The sequence below is a fragment of the Platalea leucorodia genome (genome assembly GCF_965183815.1).
Source record: "Platalea leucorodia genome assembly, chromosome: 1".
In the NCBI taxonomy this organism is placed as follows: domain Eukaryota; kingdom Metazoa; phylum Chordata; class Aves; order Pelecaniformes; family Threskiornithidae; genus Platalea; species Platalea leucorodia.
Genome location: NC_138823.1, coordinates 15,776,161 through 15,796,040, shown reverse-complemented (window position 1 = coordinate 15,796,040; position 19,880 = coordinate 15,776,161). Strand labels below are relative to the sequence as shown.

General features: G+C 44.7%; 1 protein-coding gene across 1 annotated transcript in view; it reads right to left on the bottom strand.

The window, feature by feature from the left end:
- Positions 1–4,486: 4,486 nt before the first annotated feature.
- The window catches only part of EXT1 (exostosin glycosyltransferase 1), a 180,729-nt gene continuing 165,335 nt past the window's right edge, over positions 4,487–19,880 (bottom strand). The window contains exons 5-11 of the mRNA XM_082328056.1: positions 17,614–17,746; positions 16,159–16,277; positions 15,334–15,429; positions 12,500–12,589; positions 8,611–8,771; positions 7,450–7,621; positions 4,487–4,920 (exon numbers count right to left, since the gene is read on the bottom strand). Of these exons, the coding sequence (XP_082184182.1) occupies positions 4,735–4,920; positions 7,450–7,621; positions 8,611–8,771; positions 12,500–12,589; positions 15,334–15,429; positions 16,159–16,277; positions 17,614–17,746 (957 nt within the window). The 3' untranslated portion in view covers positions 4,487–4,734. The remainder of the gene's footprint in view (positions 4,921–7,449; positions 7,622–8,610; positions 8,772–12,499; positions 12,590–15,333; positions 15,430–16,158; positions 16,278–17,613; positions 17,747–19,880) is intronic.

Sequence of the window (19,880 nt, the reverse complement as noted above, 5' to 3'; positions counted from 1 at the left end):
CCATTCTCATCATCCAAACACTATACATATTTTCTCTCAAAATAAATATACAGGATTATGTACAAGGTCGCAAGGCCCATTGGATCATCACTAATCCACTGTGAAATAGTCACTAAAAACATCACGTAAGGGTGGAAGGGAGCATCCAAAAGCATCTGATGAGTCCCCCTAATTTAACTCGAACTTAAAAAACGTGTGCGAAGAGGGTTAAAATAGTGGTATAAAGGCCAGCTTGACTTAGTTTTAAACAAGGGTGAGATGTACAAAATTTCGGAGGATGCGGTTTTGTTTCCAGCAGACACCAGCTAAGACCCTGCGCGGGGCAGGCCCCCTCTGGGAAGACCCCAGGCCCATCCCCGTGGAATCCCTCCCACGCCCAGGGAAACGGCTCCGCCAGGCTGACGCCCTCCAAGGCCCCATCTCTGCAACAGTCGGCAGAGCCAGCCTGGAAAAGAGCAGACCACCAATCCACCCCGTGCTGTAAGAGGATGTTTCACTGGGGGAATTAATAAAACTGTTGTCAGTCAGTACAGATGTTACGACAAACACTGCGTAGACTTTTAGTTTCGATACGGGGGGAGAGAGAAAGAGGAGGACACTGCATTTTACACTGGGAATGTAAAGATTTTTAAAAAATCCAAGCCTACTTCTAGCTGTTTCTTTCATTGCTTCAGTGTCAAATGATTACTTCCATTCTCCAAATGACATCTTTTGGTAAATGAGCTATTTTAAAAGGTGCTCATTGGTGAAACATTAATTTCTTTGTCAAAGTTGGCTCTAAAAAAGAAATTGCAATCTGAAATTGATCAAATCCATGATGTTTTCCGATGGAAAAGATCAAAGCGCTCGATAGCCATGCATTAGCACACCAGTGTGTTCACTATGAAATTGTTACGAAGCTCAAACATTCACATCTAGAAAAAGTTATGGTAATAATTAGAGTTTTTCACAAAATAGAAAGAGGCCCAAGGGACTGCAAGGAGAGCCAGGCACTTTCTATCTTGGAAGTTTGCCCCTATTTGTGTGTCGCGTTTTTCTCATTATGAAACCCTCCTCCAGCAACAGATCTCATTCAAATTATAACTGGGAAGGGTTTCTTTCTCTTTTTTTTTTTCTTTAATAAATTCAATTAAAAATTCATCAGTTCTCCCAAACTCTAATCCCTACTTTTATTCTGTTTTAATGGCATGGATCTATTCACATTCATCCATCCATCTCACCCCTGATTAAATTAAGGTCAGTAACCTTTACAAAAGGCCACATGCGTAACACTCAGTCAAGTCATCAGGCATTCAAGTACCTGTAAAGTAAAGGCTAACATAGCCTGCTGTTAAAGGAAAATAATTAAAAAAAAAAAACAAAACAAAACTACAAAAGGAGCAACAAGGAGTGAACCTTGTTTCAGCACCATCTGAATTAAGGGGGGGGGGGGAGGGAGAAAAAAAGAATAAAGAGCCATTAACTCGCACGTAGGATGTGATAAAAGGATGATTTCATTCACTAAGGAAACAACACAGCTCTATCCAACAGAGATACACACGGGAGGCTTGGAAGCACGCCTACTGTCCTTAGGAGTGTTGGCCGATAACGTCTGCATTGAGCGTAACACACCAAGTCTCTAAGCCGGATTTGCATCCAGCTCTTCCCCTGGGTCCCCGGGCCGTGGATACGGAGACCGACGGCCGCTCTCCAGACTGGCTGCGAGGCACATTCTTTCCTAGAGAGACGGCTATGCCCGGGTAACGTGCTGCAAAGAGAAACTCTCCTACCTATCCGCATCCCTTCTGGAGCTAAGCCTTTCATTGTTACTTGTTTAATTAGCGATCTGTAAACAGAAAGGGCCTCGAATCACATTGAGAGCGAGCTTCAGCACAGTCTCTTTCAGCCACCCCAAAAAGTGACGGTAACAGAATGTCAAACAGCTTAAAAGCTTGGCCTGACTCGTTGCACTCCAAAAATGGTTAGCTACTCCCTTTTTTACTAAAAACCCAACCCACGTGCCCCAAAATGGCATTAACTAAAACCCAAGCAGAATTCTAATTCTTGGTTTTGTAGGTTCCCTTCTTCCCCTCTCCCTCTCCCTGGCCCCTCTTGCTGGCTACAGACCATGAGCTGCTTCCAGGTGCAGATGCTCCTGACACATCCACACGCCCGCCTGCAAACGGGGACACGAGCAAAGCGTGAGCCCTGCTGACCTCATCCACTGTTTGACACATTCTCCAAAAACTGAGTCTAAGGAGAAGGCCTACTCCAGTCCCTGCAAGAGCTGCCTGACCTTCAAGAGGAAAAAGTGGCATGGGAGCTGCTGAGCTATTCACCCTGGAAAATCAAACCACTGGACTTCACCCTCCCCTGCAGATCAGCAAGTGCAGACATGAGAGCACAGGGAAGTGCGGTTCAGGTTTTTATGGGGTGTGGGGAGCTGAATTAGCACTGAATTAGCCCTACAAAGACAGGAGCATAACCTGCTCCCCTTCCCTCCCTGGCCCTGCCTACCTACTCTTGCCTCTTTACTTCTCCACATGCTGATTTAACTCTCTAAAATGGCATTAAAAAAATCCAGTAAATCACTGGACAGTTCTCCGTGATTTTAGTGAATTAAATGGGCTCACAGAAGCATCTGGTGGGCACCAGCATGGCAGAAGGTGTGAGGCGAGACTTCATGGCCATGGGCTGGGAGAGCAAAAGGAGGAGGGGAAAAGTGGCACCTCTACCTTCCAGCAGCGTAAGTCACTAGCTGCAGTCTCACACATGTTTTGGCAGATTCCTTTAAAGATTTGGTTCAGATTTAACACAAAATGTCAGGAACCTGATGTTCCTGCCCTAACTTGCTGTGCTCTGTTCAAATATTGCAATACATATGCAAAGCAAAGCATTCTTTTCAAGTCTTTGCATGTCAGGTTGCGTCCAAACATTTAGCAATATGTACTTTGCACTTTTAAAGCAACTTTGCATTTAGGGATCCTGACCTTACCAGCAAGGGAAATTATTTAGGCTTCACAGCATTCCCTCTACAACCAGTAACTATTACTTTTACAAATGAGGAAGCTGAGGCATGCCTTGGTTATGGGAGTTGCTTAAAGCTGCATAATAAACTGGTGCCTGAGCCCGAATGAAACTGGTGATAATTCTGGTCCACCCTTCCTAGCACTCCAGCTACACCGGACCACCTGTTTACAAAGGAATGAGGTATAGAAAGGCTTGCTGGTCTTCTGGGCATCGGCACTAAACCCTCTTGCTGTGACTTTAACAGAGCTCTTGGGGGTGGCTGTTGCTACAGAGCACCCCAAACGCATCTCATCAAAATGTCGGAGTACAAAACGTTTTTAAAGTGCTTATTTTCTTAGCAAATTGGAATGGCATCTTCCTGACCCAAATCACCGCTTTTGTTTTCATTCTTCAATTGAAAGAAACATATAAATAAGCAAAGCACTACAGAGAAATAAATAGCTGGAATATTTCCATTTAAAAATACTTCCATTTGAAATGATAAAACCATTTTGGAACATGAGCAACGCTGGTGTTTCAGGGGCAGGTATTTTGTCCGAGTTACCCTGCCCCAAGAACGCCTGGGAGCACCCGCTGCCACCAGTACCCAGTGTCTGACCACACACTTTACTTCAGGTGTCAGACCTCCAGGAGGGAATTTCTCCACCTATTTGCACTTTAAAAAAAAACAAAAGAGAAAGAAAAAAAAAAATGAAAAGCCCATGCTTTGATTTCATATAAACCAATTTGTTACAGGCCGAATTCCTGCATTGCGAGCACTAACATGCTTTCTTTTTCTGCCAACGCCCCTTTTGCCCTCAGAACAAAGCTATTTCTAGAAATTTGGCTGCCGTGGCCAAGTGGCACCAGTACCCCCGGGCAGCAGGGACTCACACAGGCTGTGTGTGTCCCGCGCGGCCGCCACGCTGGCCGTGCTGCCCGCCCCTGCGGTGCTCACCCACGGGCAGCGCCGTTCGGGATGCGCCTCTCCTACCAGAATACACAACCGGCACCGCACCTCTGCTGTGCACGAAGCCCTCCCTGTGCTCCAGGTCACCGGTTTGCTCCTTGGCAGTAGCGTTCCTCTCCCCCTTCAAGGCAAGGCTTTAAAAATGCCTTTAAAAATGGGGTCCCCAACCAGGACGATCTATGCTCTCGTCTGGCTCGTTGGGGGCTCTCCAGTTTTCCATCCATCCAAAGGGGTTTTGCCATAGTGGCCGCTACCGGCTTGGGGAAAACTGAGGAAAAAAATTTAAAGTCAGCAGTAAATGAGAAACATCAATACTTCGGTTCTGTCCTGCTTGTGCTCAGTTTGTTTCTGAACCTGCTGCATTTTCTCCCTGTGAGATTCAAGCGTTCAACTTTGCAGGGGAAAATGAATGAAAATTGCAATGACAATCAAATGCATGAAAGAAAGAAATGGCAGCTTTGAAATATTCACAACCAACACAATTTTGATTAAAGAAAGAACTCTGTTTTTAATAGGTTTTTTTTTTGATCATTAAAAAAGTTTAAACCTGCATAGCAATCATTTCAAAAATAATTCTTTGATGTTCCATAATGAAACTGTACACGACCTAGTCTTGAGGGACAGAAGCCTGCCGGGCGGTTCGACGCAGTCCGGAGCAGCGCGCCCGTGGCGCCGGGACGCCGCTCGCCGGGCGCTTGCTGTCGGCGGCACAGTCTGGCTCCACGCGCCGGCGGCCGCGCGGGCCGGGGGCGGCTCGGCCCCCTCAGCAGCGCTCCTCAGAGTCGTTCAATGTCTCGGTACTTCTTCCTCAGGATGGAGACCTGGTCTTTAAAGAGGACAGGGTCGAGCCTCATCTGAGAGTGGATCAGCGGCATATAGCCAAACCAGCTGGCGAAAGTGTTCATGCAGCTCTGCCGCTGGGCGAAGTGGTCGGGGTCGGCCCAGCGCGAGGCCCGGGACGTCTGTGTGGAGAGGAGAGCAGAAATCAGACGTCGGCGGCAACACAACAAAATGGCGGGAAAGGGCTGACGCCATGCTGCAGAGCAGTGTCGGGGCTTGAGAGCGCCTGCCTCTGCGGTAGCTGACATCTGCTCGGCGAGGGCTTTCAAACCAGGGGAAGGACAACGTGCCCGCAGTGGGAGCCGGCGATGGCGAGCCGGCCGCCCCCGACTTTCAAAACAGCGCTGTGTGGTGACCCAAGTTCGACCACGAGCCAGCTTGACCCGGAGCACGACACCCGCAAGCGTGCCTCCCAAAGCCTGCCAGCACGCTACTTCACCCCATCCCTCACTCTTTTTTTAAACCCTCAAGCTATTTCACAGATAGAACAAGCAAGCAGGCCACTGCTTTCCATTGGAGGTGCACATCCTATAGTCAGCTGCTGCCCATGGCCTTCAGCCGTACAAGGAAAACACACTGCAATTATTGCGGTTTCACAGGTCAAAAACACACTTTTGCAGTCCAGATCTGCAGAAATTTATACACAAGTAATTTCAACCAACTTGTAACTGAGCTCAGCAGAAGTCCTTAAGTGCTTGGCATTACTCATGTGGGTAGACATCCTGCAGAGAAAAGCAGGGTGCTTCCAGGAATCCCTCCGGCCGAGGCCAGTGCATAAGACAGTACCGTCTTACGGACAGAGAAAATTAACTGAAGATCCACATTACATCACGTTAAACTCTGACCTGAGGAAAAGACCACGATCTTTGCATGCATACATGCAAAATACTGCGGCCTGATTTTCCAAAGTTTAGAGCAGCTGTAATTCCTATGGAAGTCCATGAAGCTCAGTACCTCTGGAAAAATAACGCCCTAACAGCTCTGAAGCAGCTATTATTCTCTATCTGTACCTAAACTACATGTATAAACATAATAAAACTATTATTTAAGATAAACTATGAATGTTGAGAACCTAAGTTTTGTTTTGTGCCACTTCTCATGCATCTCTGAACAACACTTATGTTTCCACTATACTTTAAAAACAAATATAAATTCATAAACTCAAAGTGTGTTAATTAAAATGCAAAGGAACTGATAAAGTCAGTGACTTGCCAAATGAGTGGGATATCAGACTTGATCTTTGTCCAAGGGCTGTCCAGTTCAGCTCAAGTGGTAGGTTATAATGTGCATTGATTACAGACTCTTGATTATACCGAACCACTAAAGAGCAAGCAAAAGCTTGTTGCTAGAGGATTATAGCAGACATTCTGGCCATTAACAGTGAATTTCCATATGACTATTAATCTCTGTCACAACACTGAGGTTATGTTAATTTTTTATTTGTCTTTCAAGGAATTACGAACATGGTCCATTACATTTCCCAGAGCTGCAGGAACAACTTGTCTTTAGGAGAGAGCTATAGTTCATGGCTGACTCGAGTCACCCGTGCTATAAAAAGAAAAATGAATGTTCAGACTTTGCCAAACAGCCAAAGCATGGCCCTGTGAAGAGGTGAAGCTCAAACTGGAAGCAATGGGTACTTTCTGGATGGCACCTTCTTGTTCATAGAAGGTCTCCTGGGTGCTCAGATGAGTCAGAGTTGCTGAATGCTACCTCTACCTCAGATGAAAGTGCAGTGGCATACAGATAAGGGAGTCTACAAAGTGGCATGGCCACTCCCCAGTCAAAGATCCAAGAAATGCTAATAGGAGAAAATGTGAGGGGAAAATGGAGGGGTCCTTCTTTCCCCTGCCCCCTAGTAATCACGGTCCTGTTTGTAGTGAGGATCACAGACACCGTGGCAGTACAGATGGGAGGTTGTTTAGGACCTGAAGGTCTTGCAGGATCTGCTATATTTCTCCCATCGCTTGCTCACACAGGGCAGCAGGAAAAGTGCCCCCAGGTTACCATGCATTGCTGTTACTAGAAGGTATATCCATTTCTGCAATGACAGAGTGCTTATCCAGTAGCTGGAAGAGGATCTAAACCAGGCACTTCACGGCTGCTAGTGAGTGATGGCGTCACTGTGGGACAAAATGTTCCTTGTGGGAAAAAATGCTTGAACATCACCAATTACCTCTGTTGTGACAGTCCGATGTCAGTGCTTGAATCACACTATATACTTTAAAATAGCACAGGGATGGCCTGGTACATTATATTTATTAATAATAATTCAAAATGTAAAACCTTTCTAGAATTTACTTCTGCTTCTAGCATTCCATGACTAGGTCTTAAGTCTAGAATATTTACTTAGAAAACTGGTGTTTAACTGAAATTCGGTCACCACAATCATCAGTTCCATGAGTCTGGGATCACTGTGAATAACACTGTGTGAGAAAACTATGAAGAGAAGCTGTCATCCACAGTAGAAATTTGCCATTTCTCCCTTTCCTTCATTATAATAATCATATCTAAAGTCTATTTACAGTTCTGCTAAACTAAAAACTGCAAAAAGATTGACAGAATTGTATCACTCTCTAAGCCTAACCTAGAAGTCAAACCATTATATTATCAATACATCCCAACTCCTAAAACATGCTGTGGATACATACCTGTCCCATCATGGTCTCCTTATACTGTTTTTTCTGTGTTACTTTGATTGGAGGCAATTTTGTCACGGCTGACACCAAAAAATTCATTAGAATGTCCTCACAATTGGCCAGTTGGTCCACCATGTTCTTTAGGCTGGCAGGCAGGTAATGAGTGTACAGGTAGTGATAATATCTGGAAACCAAGAGCAGCGTTATTAATACAAGTTACTGGGCTTTCAGGGATTACAAACTCCAGGAAATTTCTCTCTCAGTTGAGACACAAGTTTTGTACTCAACTCTGGATATACCACTTCCTTTCTTCGGTCTCATCCTCCAACAAGAAGGGAGAACAAATCAGTATCTCATCAAGACAGTAAATATTGCTAATGGAGAAACAAAACATATGCCTTTTTTGTAACTGTGTTGAAAGAAATAATGCAGACCTAAGTATCAAGATAATGGAGAAGTAGTAAAGAGAGCACCACATGGCTATAATGTGATAGACAACACTGATGAATTCATCTTCCACCTCTTCTTTCAAAACTGTTCAGTTGGAGAGAACTCTATTAAACTGGCCTACTACCGCCTTTATTGTTGCAATTATTCTCCTTTGGACCTGTATCAGCCCCTATGGCCTGTCTTCTCCTTTGCGGGGATGTGGATTAGATACTCCAGAATTTGCTGACCTTCTCCAAAATTCTAGAGAGGTCTTTGGTCTGCTGAAGTTGGGAGTTTTCTCCAACATGCTGCAATATGCTGATCCGTGATGTGTCCACTGTACTACATTTCTAGAGTAGCAGAAGACTTTGCAGTCTGCAGCTGTCAGCCAACACATACCCAGAGCTGGTCTGGAAGTAACCTCCTTTTTGCTATGCTACAGGCCATTCAGCCGAGCAGCTTAATGAATTCGGGAACTCTTTGAAGTGTGTAATTCCTGATGTTAAAAAGAGCAGTCCGACTGCCTCAAAATACAAGTGACTTCAAAGAGACCCAACAAGCGCAATAATGATTACCAGATCCCCAGAGCTAAACCAAGAACTTAAATTATTACCCCATAAAAAGTAGAGCCATTTATTATCTTTCCATTTTTTCCCCTCCCCGGAAGAATGTTCTTCACCCCCCATCCCCCTTTACTATTTTGTTTCATACAGAAGGAGGACAGCAGATGCTTTGGGTTCTTACTTGTGGTAAATAGCAGCTCCTGTCAATACCATGGAATAGTCATTAGTCCATTTGGAGGTATACCCCCACCTCTCCTTAGTGTTGTCCCAGAAGTGACTGCGAGCAGGGTACCCTACAATCCTCTCCGGAAAACTCTGCCAAACTGTAAAGGCAAAATCCACCTGCGGACAAAGGCACAGGCCAAATGAATACTGAAATTGTTTCAACAAATGTCAACAAAACAAAATATTACCTTGCCACTAATTCATAATTCAAAATCTTGGAACTGTTGCAAAACATTAATTCTATGTATTCATCAGTAAATTAAACTGACTGCTTGACATTTTGGCCTATAATTATGCACATTTTAATGGTTCCTGTTAAAGGGAGCCTAGAGTATCACAGCATTACATTAACATTTTCAGGCTTGCCCTTTACATATCAAACCTTTTCAAGTTACAGAAAGAATGGGTGTAGGTGCATGTATTTATACTTAGATGCAATATAGAGTGGTAAAGCTATGTGGTAAACTGAACCTTTTACACATATTCGTGCATCTCACCTACCACTTCAGTACTGTCAACACAAAGCTTGGAAAATCAGGAGTCAAACACCTTGAATTATAAGGGTGGCTCGGTGAGATTAAAACAGGAAATCAATGCGGAGCCCTTTTATGTTTTCCATCCATTTTGAGCCTTTGAGGTACATGCACGTCATACTTTTAAGACTGCCTATATGACCAAAAGGGTTAAACATACAGTTTAATAAAGAGGAAGATAAGATTCCCATGTAGTTAAATGGCTTTAGAAGCCTACACTTTAAGAAAAATGCTTGATAGTGCATGAGCCACAAGAAGATGTCAAATGTTGCCAATAGTGATTTTTTATTTTATTCTCTTGCTGTAACTATTTTAATAACTCACTCTGAGAACTGAAAAGGTGACAGGACATTGCTACCCCAGGATCCCACCAAACAAATCCTAGTGACACTAGGAAAGGGATGACTGGGGTAGTTTGCAGAAGGCTTGTCAGCACTAGATTTGAAAAGAGTTTGGTAAAAATACATATGGAAAGATTTTTATCACTGTAGAGTTGGTTGGCAGTCCCTCCACTTCAACTTAGATTTTGGAGCTCAAGCTAGACTGAAATTTTAAAAAGAGTTAAAGACAATTCTAATTGTCCCAGTCAAACCCAAAAAAACGAGGGCTTTGTTTCTGCACTGCACACCAAGTTCCCTCCAGTACCAGAGCGACCTAAAACTTTGCTCAAAAATGCTTGAAAACCCTTCCAAGAACCCAGCCAAAGTCAAGGGTGTAGAGGTTAGATAAAGAATAGCTGCTCTGAGAACAGTCACATTTTGTGTGATTACTGTCAGCCTTCTCTCATTTATAAGTGTTTTTATGAAACAGAAGAGTCGCACATGTACTGGAACACAAAGTTAGGGACTGGTTATTTTCTTTCAAGTTGTTTCAAGGCATCTGAGGCCAACTAGAAAGACAATGTGCACAAACCAGTTACCGTTGTGATAGTTCTGATCTCATCCAAATCAATACCACATGAAAGAACTAAAGGGTTTTTTTTCCCTGTAAAGGCCTTTCCCATAAAACGTGACATCTGTTTTCTTTAGAGAAGTCTGAGAATCTCAAACTTAAATAAATAATAAAGGAGCTGCACTCAGTGCCCTCACTTGTGCTTTCAAGTATCTGTCCTTGTACCAGGGAGATGCACTAAAGCAACGACCCTAAGAGAAAACTCCCTTTATTAAAAAAAACCCAGTCCTCATCCTATACAATTTCCAGCAGCATTACCACTCAGCTGATCAGCAGGAAAAGCCAACCAGGCTGCCAGTCTCTTAAAGCCCCGTATCACTTCTGACCCGTGCTGATTTCTAATGACGTCCTGCACAAACATCCCCCTGTGTATGTGAAACAGCTCCTCTCACAAGAGCCATTACGCGCCGTTCTGCTGTGAACGGAAAACCTTTACTACGCTAGAGCTGGACAGAGCAGAGGACGTGCCTGTGACTGCTCCTCTCAACAGGAACGTGATCATGTTTGACCACGTTTCTAAATTGCCTTCTCTGGGCCCTGAAGCTTTGCCACAACGACCACCCATGAGGAGGCAGTTTCAAGGGAAGTTTCATGCCACACGTTTCAAGTCAGTGTTTTAACATGCTGTTTCTTTGCATAAGCCATATGACGGGAAGTGAAGCCACAGAAAGGCCCCAGTTCTTCACAGGGAGCCACCAAAGAGAGCTCCTGACCCTGGCAGCCCAGCAGAGACATGCCGAAGCTGCGAGGTGGGTGCTGGCAAGAGCTGGCCAGCTGGTTCTCTCTACAGCTCAGGGGCCATGGGGCTCATAGAGCCAATACCCACCATGCAAACATGCAATATCGGCTGCAAGCTGCTCACAGGAGGGAAGAAGCCACAAAGAAATGTGTATGTCATCTCACACGACAACAAGTATTTGCATTTCAGAATGTTCAGGGTAAAACACGGCCAAGCCGAATGAGAAACACTATTTATTTCGTATGCGTTCCAGAAGCCTGAATGACTCCAAAGTCTGGATGATGAGTAAATACCAGTCAAAACAAAACAAAGCCCCAAATCCTCATGGAATCCACAGGCTGGATTGCTGTAAATACCACCTCAGTGCAATGAATTCCCTGAGAGGTCTTACCACGGCCCCCAGGGCAGCTGAGACAGGACCCTTCATCCTGAGCAACAACCTGTTTAGGAACTCCAGCCCTAGGATAAATGCGTTTTATTGGGTTTGGGTTGGGTTTTTTTGGCTGTGCAGGGTTTTGCACACAAGTGCTTTGGCAGCAGCCGTATTCTTCCTCATCTAGCAGAAACTACCAAGGTGCAATCTTGGTATCAAATAGGATCAACGCCAACTACTTTTTCTGTCTGTGCAGCAGAAGAGGGCTACCGTGGCTCCTTCTGGAGCAGTCTAACCACAGCACAACAAATCCGAACTGCAGAGAAAAGCAGTTGCAGTCTCTTCCATTTCGAACAAATTCGGTGACGTCTTAGCGTATATAGCAGTGACTGGTGACTAATGTTAAGCACTTCTTCACTGACATATAAGCAGTGGTAGCATCAGTGAAAGATCCCCATCACTGACAAAAAAGCATTTTTATAAAGGCAAAGCGGGGAGAAGGGAATGGCCATGAACATGACGGAAAAAAAAGGGAAAACAAAAGAAAATCGAGTGTTTCAAGCTATTCCCTGGCCATCATTAATAATGTATTTCCCAAATATTGCACTCTATATAAACTGTCATCAGTTTCCCCTGTGGTTCTCAGGAAGAGGTTCCAGAAATCAATACTCATCCCAGTTGTAAAAATTGGTTTTCTACAGTATTTTTCTTTTCTTAGCACTATCTTGCTCTTGGCACAAACATTCCAACACCTAAACTAGCAAAGATCTCTAATTTTATGGGGCGACACAATGATGAGAGAGCATTCCTCAGTGAAATACTGCATTAGGGTGGCAACGCTGTCTTTTGGAGCGACAGCAGTTCCTTGCTGCTGACACCCCTTCCTTCCCCACCTACACCCTACTGATAACGTGTGGGGGGGAAAAAGCTACCCCAATCAGAAAAGTGAGAACAGGGTATTAAAGCTGACTGCTCTTGGCTGCCTACACCCGCCTGCAGCTATGTTACTAAAATAATAAAGAACGGAAGAACCATATGCTAATGATGAGCCAATTAACCAGGGCGAAAAGCTCCTTGATGGCAGGCAGTGGCAGGGTTGCTGAAACAAGTGCAACACGTTAAATCTGAGGAGCGTAGCAGGAAATCTTGTAACATTTGCTCACTGGCAAAGCCAAGAGAAGAGCCTGTCTGCTGTGCTCAGGCTGAGCCGAGGAGCCAAGCAGACTCCCAAGGCGACAGAGACCCTTACCTCAGTGGTTGAAAGCACGGTGTCCTCATCCAGGCTTAGCACTGCATCTGTCACGATGTTGTCATAGGGTAGGAAGCGACTGCTCATAACCTGTGGGTATCCAAGGCAGGAAGGGGAGATAAAAAATCACTTGAAGGACTCATTCCCAAGGAAGATACTCCATTTTATTCCTCAGTCTTATTTCCTCTTGTCTGAGGCACATCGCATATCTCTCTCTGATGGAAAGGACGCTTCAGCTCAAGAGTAAAAGACTGCCATTTTCATCACCCCAGCAGTCAGCCTACACCTTCTATCTGAGGAGTAATTTCTATACAGACCTCCCTCTCTGGAGCAGGCTGCTTTCCTTTTGTGACAAACTGCAATGGTCCATACTGAGAATTAGATGTACCTACTGCTTCTTGAGGGAGGACGTTTTCCCTGGTAGCTAGGACTGTCCCTCTGCTCTCCTACGGGGTGCGAGGATCAAAGTTAATGAACGCTAAGAAGGACTTTGCAGCATTCATAAAGTTACGCAGCTGGGAAGCCAAGTGGTGCAGGCTGTGTGGGAAGGACGTTACGCTACCAGGATGGTTCCCCTGCAAAGTGGTACAGCTCCATCTCTGTGCATTGCTGTTGTATCCACAGGGAGCTGCTGCCAAATGGTGCAACATTCTCCATCAGAAAAGGAGAATACGTGCATCGGTTGAGCTTCACCGGCATCAAGAATTATATTGGTATTGTAGCATTTTAAAAAGTCACACTCTTAAGTGACATATCTATATATATAAAATCTATATGCAGAATAAGCTTTTAAAAACTACCGCAGGACAGTTCTCAAAGTAATAGGAAATAGATGGGAAAGTGGGATCAAAAAGATAACAGCAAGAAATGAGAATCCATATGGTTTCTTTAGCAGACTAATTAGCACCTTTTGAGAACTGATGAATAGTAACAAGGACACAACACTATTTGTTTCCCTCATTTGCCAGGAAAAATAGCCTGGCTAGTTAATAGACTTCTTTTCCAATTCATTATGCCAAGAAAACACTACAGAAATCAGTCCTGGTAAGAGGAAACCACCGTATGGGAACAGGGATGTGCAGAAGTTTTACATATGCCTCATAATGGACGTGGTCAGTTCTGCATCCCCTGCAGCCTCTTTGGAAGCAAGTCCCTAAATCTATGCCTCAATTCAGAGAAAGCTCTGTCTCCATAACCAGGATGTTCACGGTGTCTGTCTGGAGAGCATCCCGCTAGGATGGCCTCGGTCCAGGCAGGCGGTGGCTGTGAGGAAGAGGTGATCTGGCAGGGGCTGAGGGTTTTGGTTTGCTTACACAAAGGCAAAGCAGAGCAAGCAGCCGGCAGGAGACCAGCGTTCTCACCCCAGCTCTTTTACAGACCTTGTAAAATTGTCAAATGGTAACAGCTGGGACTACCCATGTATTTGTTTTTGTAGTTAATGCTGCCTTTTGTAAAATGGGTGTGATAATACATCTCGATTTCATGGGGAAAAGTGAAGGTTAGGTAAAGGCAGACCTCTGTGATCACCTGCACAGAGCGACTGTGCCTGCCAGTTAAGTCTGAAGATGAAAAGCAGCTCCTTTGTGCAACCTTTGAATTGCACTGCTCTGGCTCTGCAAGCTTTGTCCAAACAAACAGCTTTTCCCTGCAAGAAGCCATTTGGCATACGTTGGGATATTAGGGGGAAGAGACTGTCCACTATAAACACACCTTTGTGTACTCAGGAGACTCATTTGTAATCTAAACAGTGCCTGGGGCCAATTTCTACAAACACTGTAGAACAGGTCAGAGATTTTCTCCTCTGTCTCACCTCTGCAAGTTTTCCAAAATGAAAGAAAAAAACCCCACAATATTCAAAAGGCTCCAAAATCACTACAGCTTCTCTCGGCCCCGCAGCAACTCTCCTGATACTGTTTACATGGCTAGCTAAGGCAAGAGCCATTAGCTGCCAACCTTGCAGGGCTCTCGCTTTCCCCTTGTTAAGGTGACTGGGGGAAAAGACCAAAGACAGGACTATAAATCCAAAATAGGATTGTGCAGCCAAAGCAACTGAAAGTTCCCTTTGCAAACGCAGAGCTCAAGAGCCAGCTGACAGAGATCGCAGAGGGGACCAGCCCAAATCTGTCTCAGTCTGAGTCCGGAAGCAAGAAGCCCTGCTTCTCTCAGGCCTGCATTTGGAAAGGAATCATCCACTTCAGCGTGGATGAAAAAAGCCTCTTTTCTCATCTGGGTGGTGTCCGTTTCAACTTTGTGCAAGTGCAAAGGCACAAGAGTGTTGCACAGCAAGAGATGACACGGTGGTTTTGTTCCCACGCTAGTGTCCCCTGTCCCTTCCTTTTTTACGGTGGTGGGGCCCCATCACTGGCAGCAGTATCCTACAAGGCCATGAGAAGGTACTTTTGAAAGGCGGGTTAACACCATTCATTCTTATCTCTTCCTCTGCTTTTGAGTCCACAGCTGACCCTCAAATCTTGCACCTGACTGCTCAGGCTCAATGAGTCCAGCTGCATTGCTATTTTCATGCATCTGCAGAGAGACAGAAATCTCCAAAGATGGGGTCAGCGCTACCAACCCTCGGGGCCACGTTTCAAAACTGGGTCCCACCTGTGAATCTCAGATTCATGGCATTACTTGCCATGCTGATGATGTCTGAGAGCACGGGGCTCATGCAGGAAACACAAATCTGAGACCAAGCTAGTACAAAAGGCCAAGGAATAGAAAGGAGCTGTCACACCGTTGGGAACTACAAAGCTTTCACCAAAGCAGCCGGAAAAATAAATTCTGGTCCCACTGGAGAATATACACAATCTTTTACCGTGCTTCTCGCCGCCTACCTTGCTCTCTCCTTCAATGACTATGACAGGCACAGAAGTGGCAGGCCAGCGGTGTTTGGCTGGGAGGGGTTTATCACAATTCCATAAAACAATAATCTGAAAGAGAATATTGGACCGTGATCAGAGACCTCTGCGGCAATGGAGTCCAAACCCTAAGGACTCAGATCTCCAGACAGATATGTTAAATTCAAGTTAGGAATTTCAAAATCAACAACAACGATAAAAATCTGTATAAAAATAACACTTCCTACAGTAATTTCACCCATCCCGACTATTTACAATATACATCCTCTCAGGCAAATATAGGCTGGACAGGAGCTCAGCAAGTCTCTATCTCGGCCAGGTCATACGGATGTCACTGATTTACTTTGGCTCTCCATAAAGGCTAACCCACTTGTGACACTCCACTGCAAGAGGGTGCTCCTACTGCACTCCCCAGGGTTTCGTTTAGAGAAGCCAAAATCCTGGCACTGCTGAGACTAAGAGCCACAGCAGGAGGAAGGAAGATCACGTAGGGGCTCTTGAAGCACAGACATCCTTTTGCAGTTTGCAGCACATGCAATCCCGATCTTTAAAGTGCAGTCATTATTTTACCTGAAACAAAAGGGGTTTAATTACTGTCTCCATTCCGCTCCCACTATACTCGTTTTTTTTTGTTTCCCATGCATGCAGGTCCCAGACAGCAGAAATATCAGAGAAAAGAAACATCAGAATTGAAACAGGGGTTTGAAACAGGACTGAGAAGATCTGAAGTCAGTAGGCTCTTCGCTCCTGGGACAGCAGTTTTGTCTCCACTGTGACTGACAGTCAAACAGCGCTGCTTACCTGTGCACAGTACTGGGACTTGGCTACAGCAACCAGGAGTTTCAGCACAGGCTGAGACTGGGAAACCAGGGGAGTTACTGCGTGGATAACGGCAGTGAATGTGGAAAGAGGCTTCAGACCTGAAGTGAAGAGATATGCGTTGAGCAAAGACAAAATCGCCCTGGTTAGTACAGACTAAAGGACTCTGGAGATGGAAAAATAATCTACACTTAATGCAAACCTTGCCTTGTTTTTTTAGGCCATCTCCTTTCGTCTCGGATACTAGGATACCAGATGCTTCAGAGGAGATCACGCTTCCCTTTAACTCCCACACCCTCTGAAATCCCTGACTGCAACACAATTACTGCCTTTTCTTACTCACTATTTCCACAGATGTCCTGCAATCTCTTTCCTTCATCCAGTTTGTCCCACAGATAATATTGACATTTAGTTTGTTCAACCAAATGTCTTTCTTCACATGGGCTCTGTTTTGCTGCCTGGCTCTGGATGCTTGATGTTTTCTACAGATTATCTCCACAACTTCCAGAAGCTCGTTCAGTTTCCTCAGTTCCATTACAGCCTCTGTCAGGTTTTTGCTCTTTCTGGGTTGATCCCCATCCACATGCAGCTTCAATTACGTCCTGAGCTGATAATTCTGTTTGCATCCTTGCCTTCCATTCTGATATTTTTGTCTCACTATGATTTCCTTTTCTGCTGAAATAACAGATCCTACTGGCGTCTACCCTTCATTACTGCTCCGTCTCATCTAAATTCATCTGTGTGGGGTCAAAGTCGTTTTTCATCAGAATTCCCACAGAAACCTTCTTCTCCCTTTTTAACATGGTAACTGTGAATTTTTAGCAGGTGAGCAGTACAGATCCACACAAGTGGGATGGCACAGGCTGAGCCAAAAGTAGCAGCAGTCTGGTAAGCAGGATCACTTCAGCCTGCAGGCACACTCCCCTGCAGAACTCATCATTTAAGCTCCGCTTCAGGAAAAAGCCATGAACCTAAGCCCTACGCATTCCTTCTAGTGGGATGCATATGAAGACACATAGTATGGAGAATAAATCCATACCAACTATGCACTCCAGTAACTAGTGTCATGGGTAAATTACCGCTTTTCCAATTTGCCAAGCACAAATAAACAAAGAAAGCAAAAAGCTATCCCTTTTATGTCCCCTCAGGCCATGAATGGGTCAGCAACTCGGGCATTAATTACTGGCAACTGAAAAGTATGAAGGGACATAGATTTTTTTAAAACAATCTTTGCAAGCGAGAGGCATGTGATGCATGTTGATGAGTCAGAGACATTCCAGTCTACAGCGGGCAGGGAAGATCGAGACAGGATAAATGACAGGCATCATTAACTAGAAATGAATGGTAAGTCACTTGGCACATGCTACTCAAAGATCAAATTCCAAATTTCCACTAGAAATTCCAAATACCACTAGATTATAGCAAGGATTCACTCACCGAGATTAGCATAGTAGTAAGGAAAATCTCCCAGATATGAGGAATACTGTGGCAGTACAAATAACCCTCCAGGATGTTTGTTCCATATTAAGCTGTTACGTGATATGTGCTTAAATATTCTGTCCTGAATAATCTGGAAAACAAGAGAGGTGATGATTTTTAAATAGACTGTAATAGTCACTGGTAGAAGCTTCAGGGACTCCAGCTGACTGGATTCATCACCCATTTTGCAAAAAGCTGAGGCACACAAATTACTAGACATTCCTGCTTAATCTCTCTTACAATGACACTTCGACACCATTTCAGCAGCTCAGGCGCTGTGCAATAGGTTTCAGAGCACCTCATTAGTCTCTCTGGACATGGGGACCTTGCTTTTCATTGCATTTTGTATTTCAAGTCAAATATTTTGTCTATTAGAGTATCTTAGCAGTTGTAAGCCAGATTAGTTCATTGTCAGTTTTACTATCCAGAACTCACAGAAGATAATTATTTGAGGATGGCATTACAAAGCTAGGTATTATTCTGAGATAATGAGAGCATTCGAAACCACAAAGACTTTCAGCAAATCAGGCTGCACTAATTATTCATTTTTGCTTAATTATAAAGGGATATTAGCATTCAGAGACATCGCTGATTCCACGTCTCAGTTCTCTACCAGTTCCTTGTTGGATGAAACAGAAAAAGATCTTCTGGCAACTACTGTCTGTCTTTGTAGAGGGCCACAAACATAGATTCCTGGATTTTTAAGGTCAGAACAGATTGCTAGGTCATCTACTTTATCGTCTAGAATACCACAAGCCACAAGAAAAGATACAAGGCTGTACAATAAATATGTATTTATAAAACTAATTACAGTTACTTCACGTCAGATGCCTGTATGCAAGAACCATAGTGGTTCTTAGGCCGACGGGAGCTTTTTCAAACTTGCTGCAAAGGCATAACAAGATTCAGTGGTGGGAAGTTGTAACTGGACAAATTCAGCCTCCAAATAAGATGCAACTTTCTAAGCGCAATCTGCTGTTGGGCCACACATTTTTAGAGATTTGCCTTCCCTCAGAGCATCAGAGGCTGGCAGGTCTGGAGACGGGACATTGCAAAGGGCCAGGGGGTGGTGAAGAAAGAATTTTCCCCTAAGCCAGCTAAGCAGGATTGCCTTGCCTTCTTCTGCAGCTCATTTTCTGCAATCTCCTAAGGAGATTTCACGTAACCGGCAGTTTATGCATTGCACAGGGCTCAAGTGCCAAGCACACATTGGTTCCCCTAACCTAACGTCTCTGGCCTTACCATAGGTGTATCTGGGTGAAACTCTATGGCTCTGAAGTTGGACTAAATCTGATTCCTCATCATTCATTCTGGCCTTAAAATCTACAGAACTGAAGAGGGTATGTACCCACGGCATAGGAAAACCAAAAGCAAGCAAAAAGACCCAACACAAGCAGAACAAAAGCAGCTGCTGGAGTCTAAACAAGCTAAAATCTCTGTAAGCAGCTGAGTTCAGAGACATTTGGTCAAAACAGAACATGAATATGTGTTGCCACAAGCAGTGTTTTTCCTGGAATTTTTGACTGCCATGACAAAAAACCATTACAACACTAGTTACATTGCGCTAGACAACCCACTGCTGGTGGCGATACATGCACTGCTAAACTGGGGCAAATGTTAGGCGTTTGCATGCTTGTCTGAATTTTGCCTACAGCCAATTACCATAGCTAATATGCAGTAATTCGCTCACATGCGTAAGTTAACTTTTTTTTTGGTCTCAGAATAACAGACTTAGGACTGTGTTTCCATCACTGACAAGAGTGTATCTGAATATTTCTGTTTGCAATGTTAGGTGTATGAGTTGTCAGATCTCAGGCATGGTAGTGGGGAGAGGAAAAAAAAGACGATGACTGCTGTTTCTCCATCTGCAAGTTATGCCACTAAACAAAGACAGAACCAGGAAAGTACATATTTTCGAATGTTTACCACAAAGCCTAAATATTACAGCTCCTTCCTCCTGCTTTCTCAGAACTGGGGCATAAGCAGATAAGGAGAAGTCTGCGAATTTACACGGTCAGGAGTTTTTCACAGACGGTGGAGTTTTCCACCGTGCTGGTAGCCAACAAGGCTGCAGGGGAAACACATGGCTCGCGTTCAAGGCTGCCTCGGCGCACCCGGAGCGAGCGCAGCCCTAACACGGAGCAGGCCCCTGGTGCCGCGCAGCACACGCAGCCTTCGGTGCGCGTCAGGCACACAAACCTCACCAGCGCGGCTCCGCACCAGGC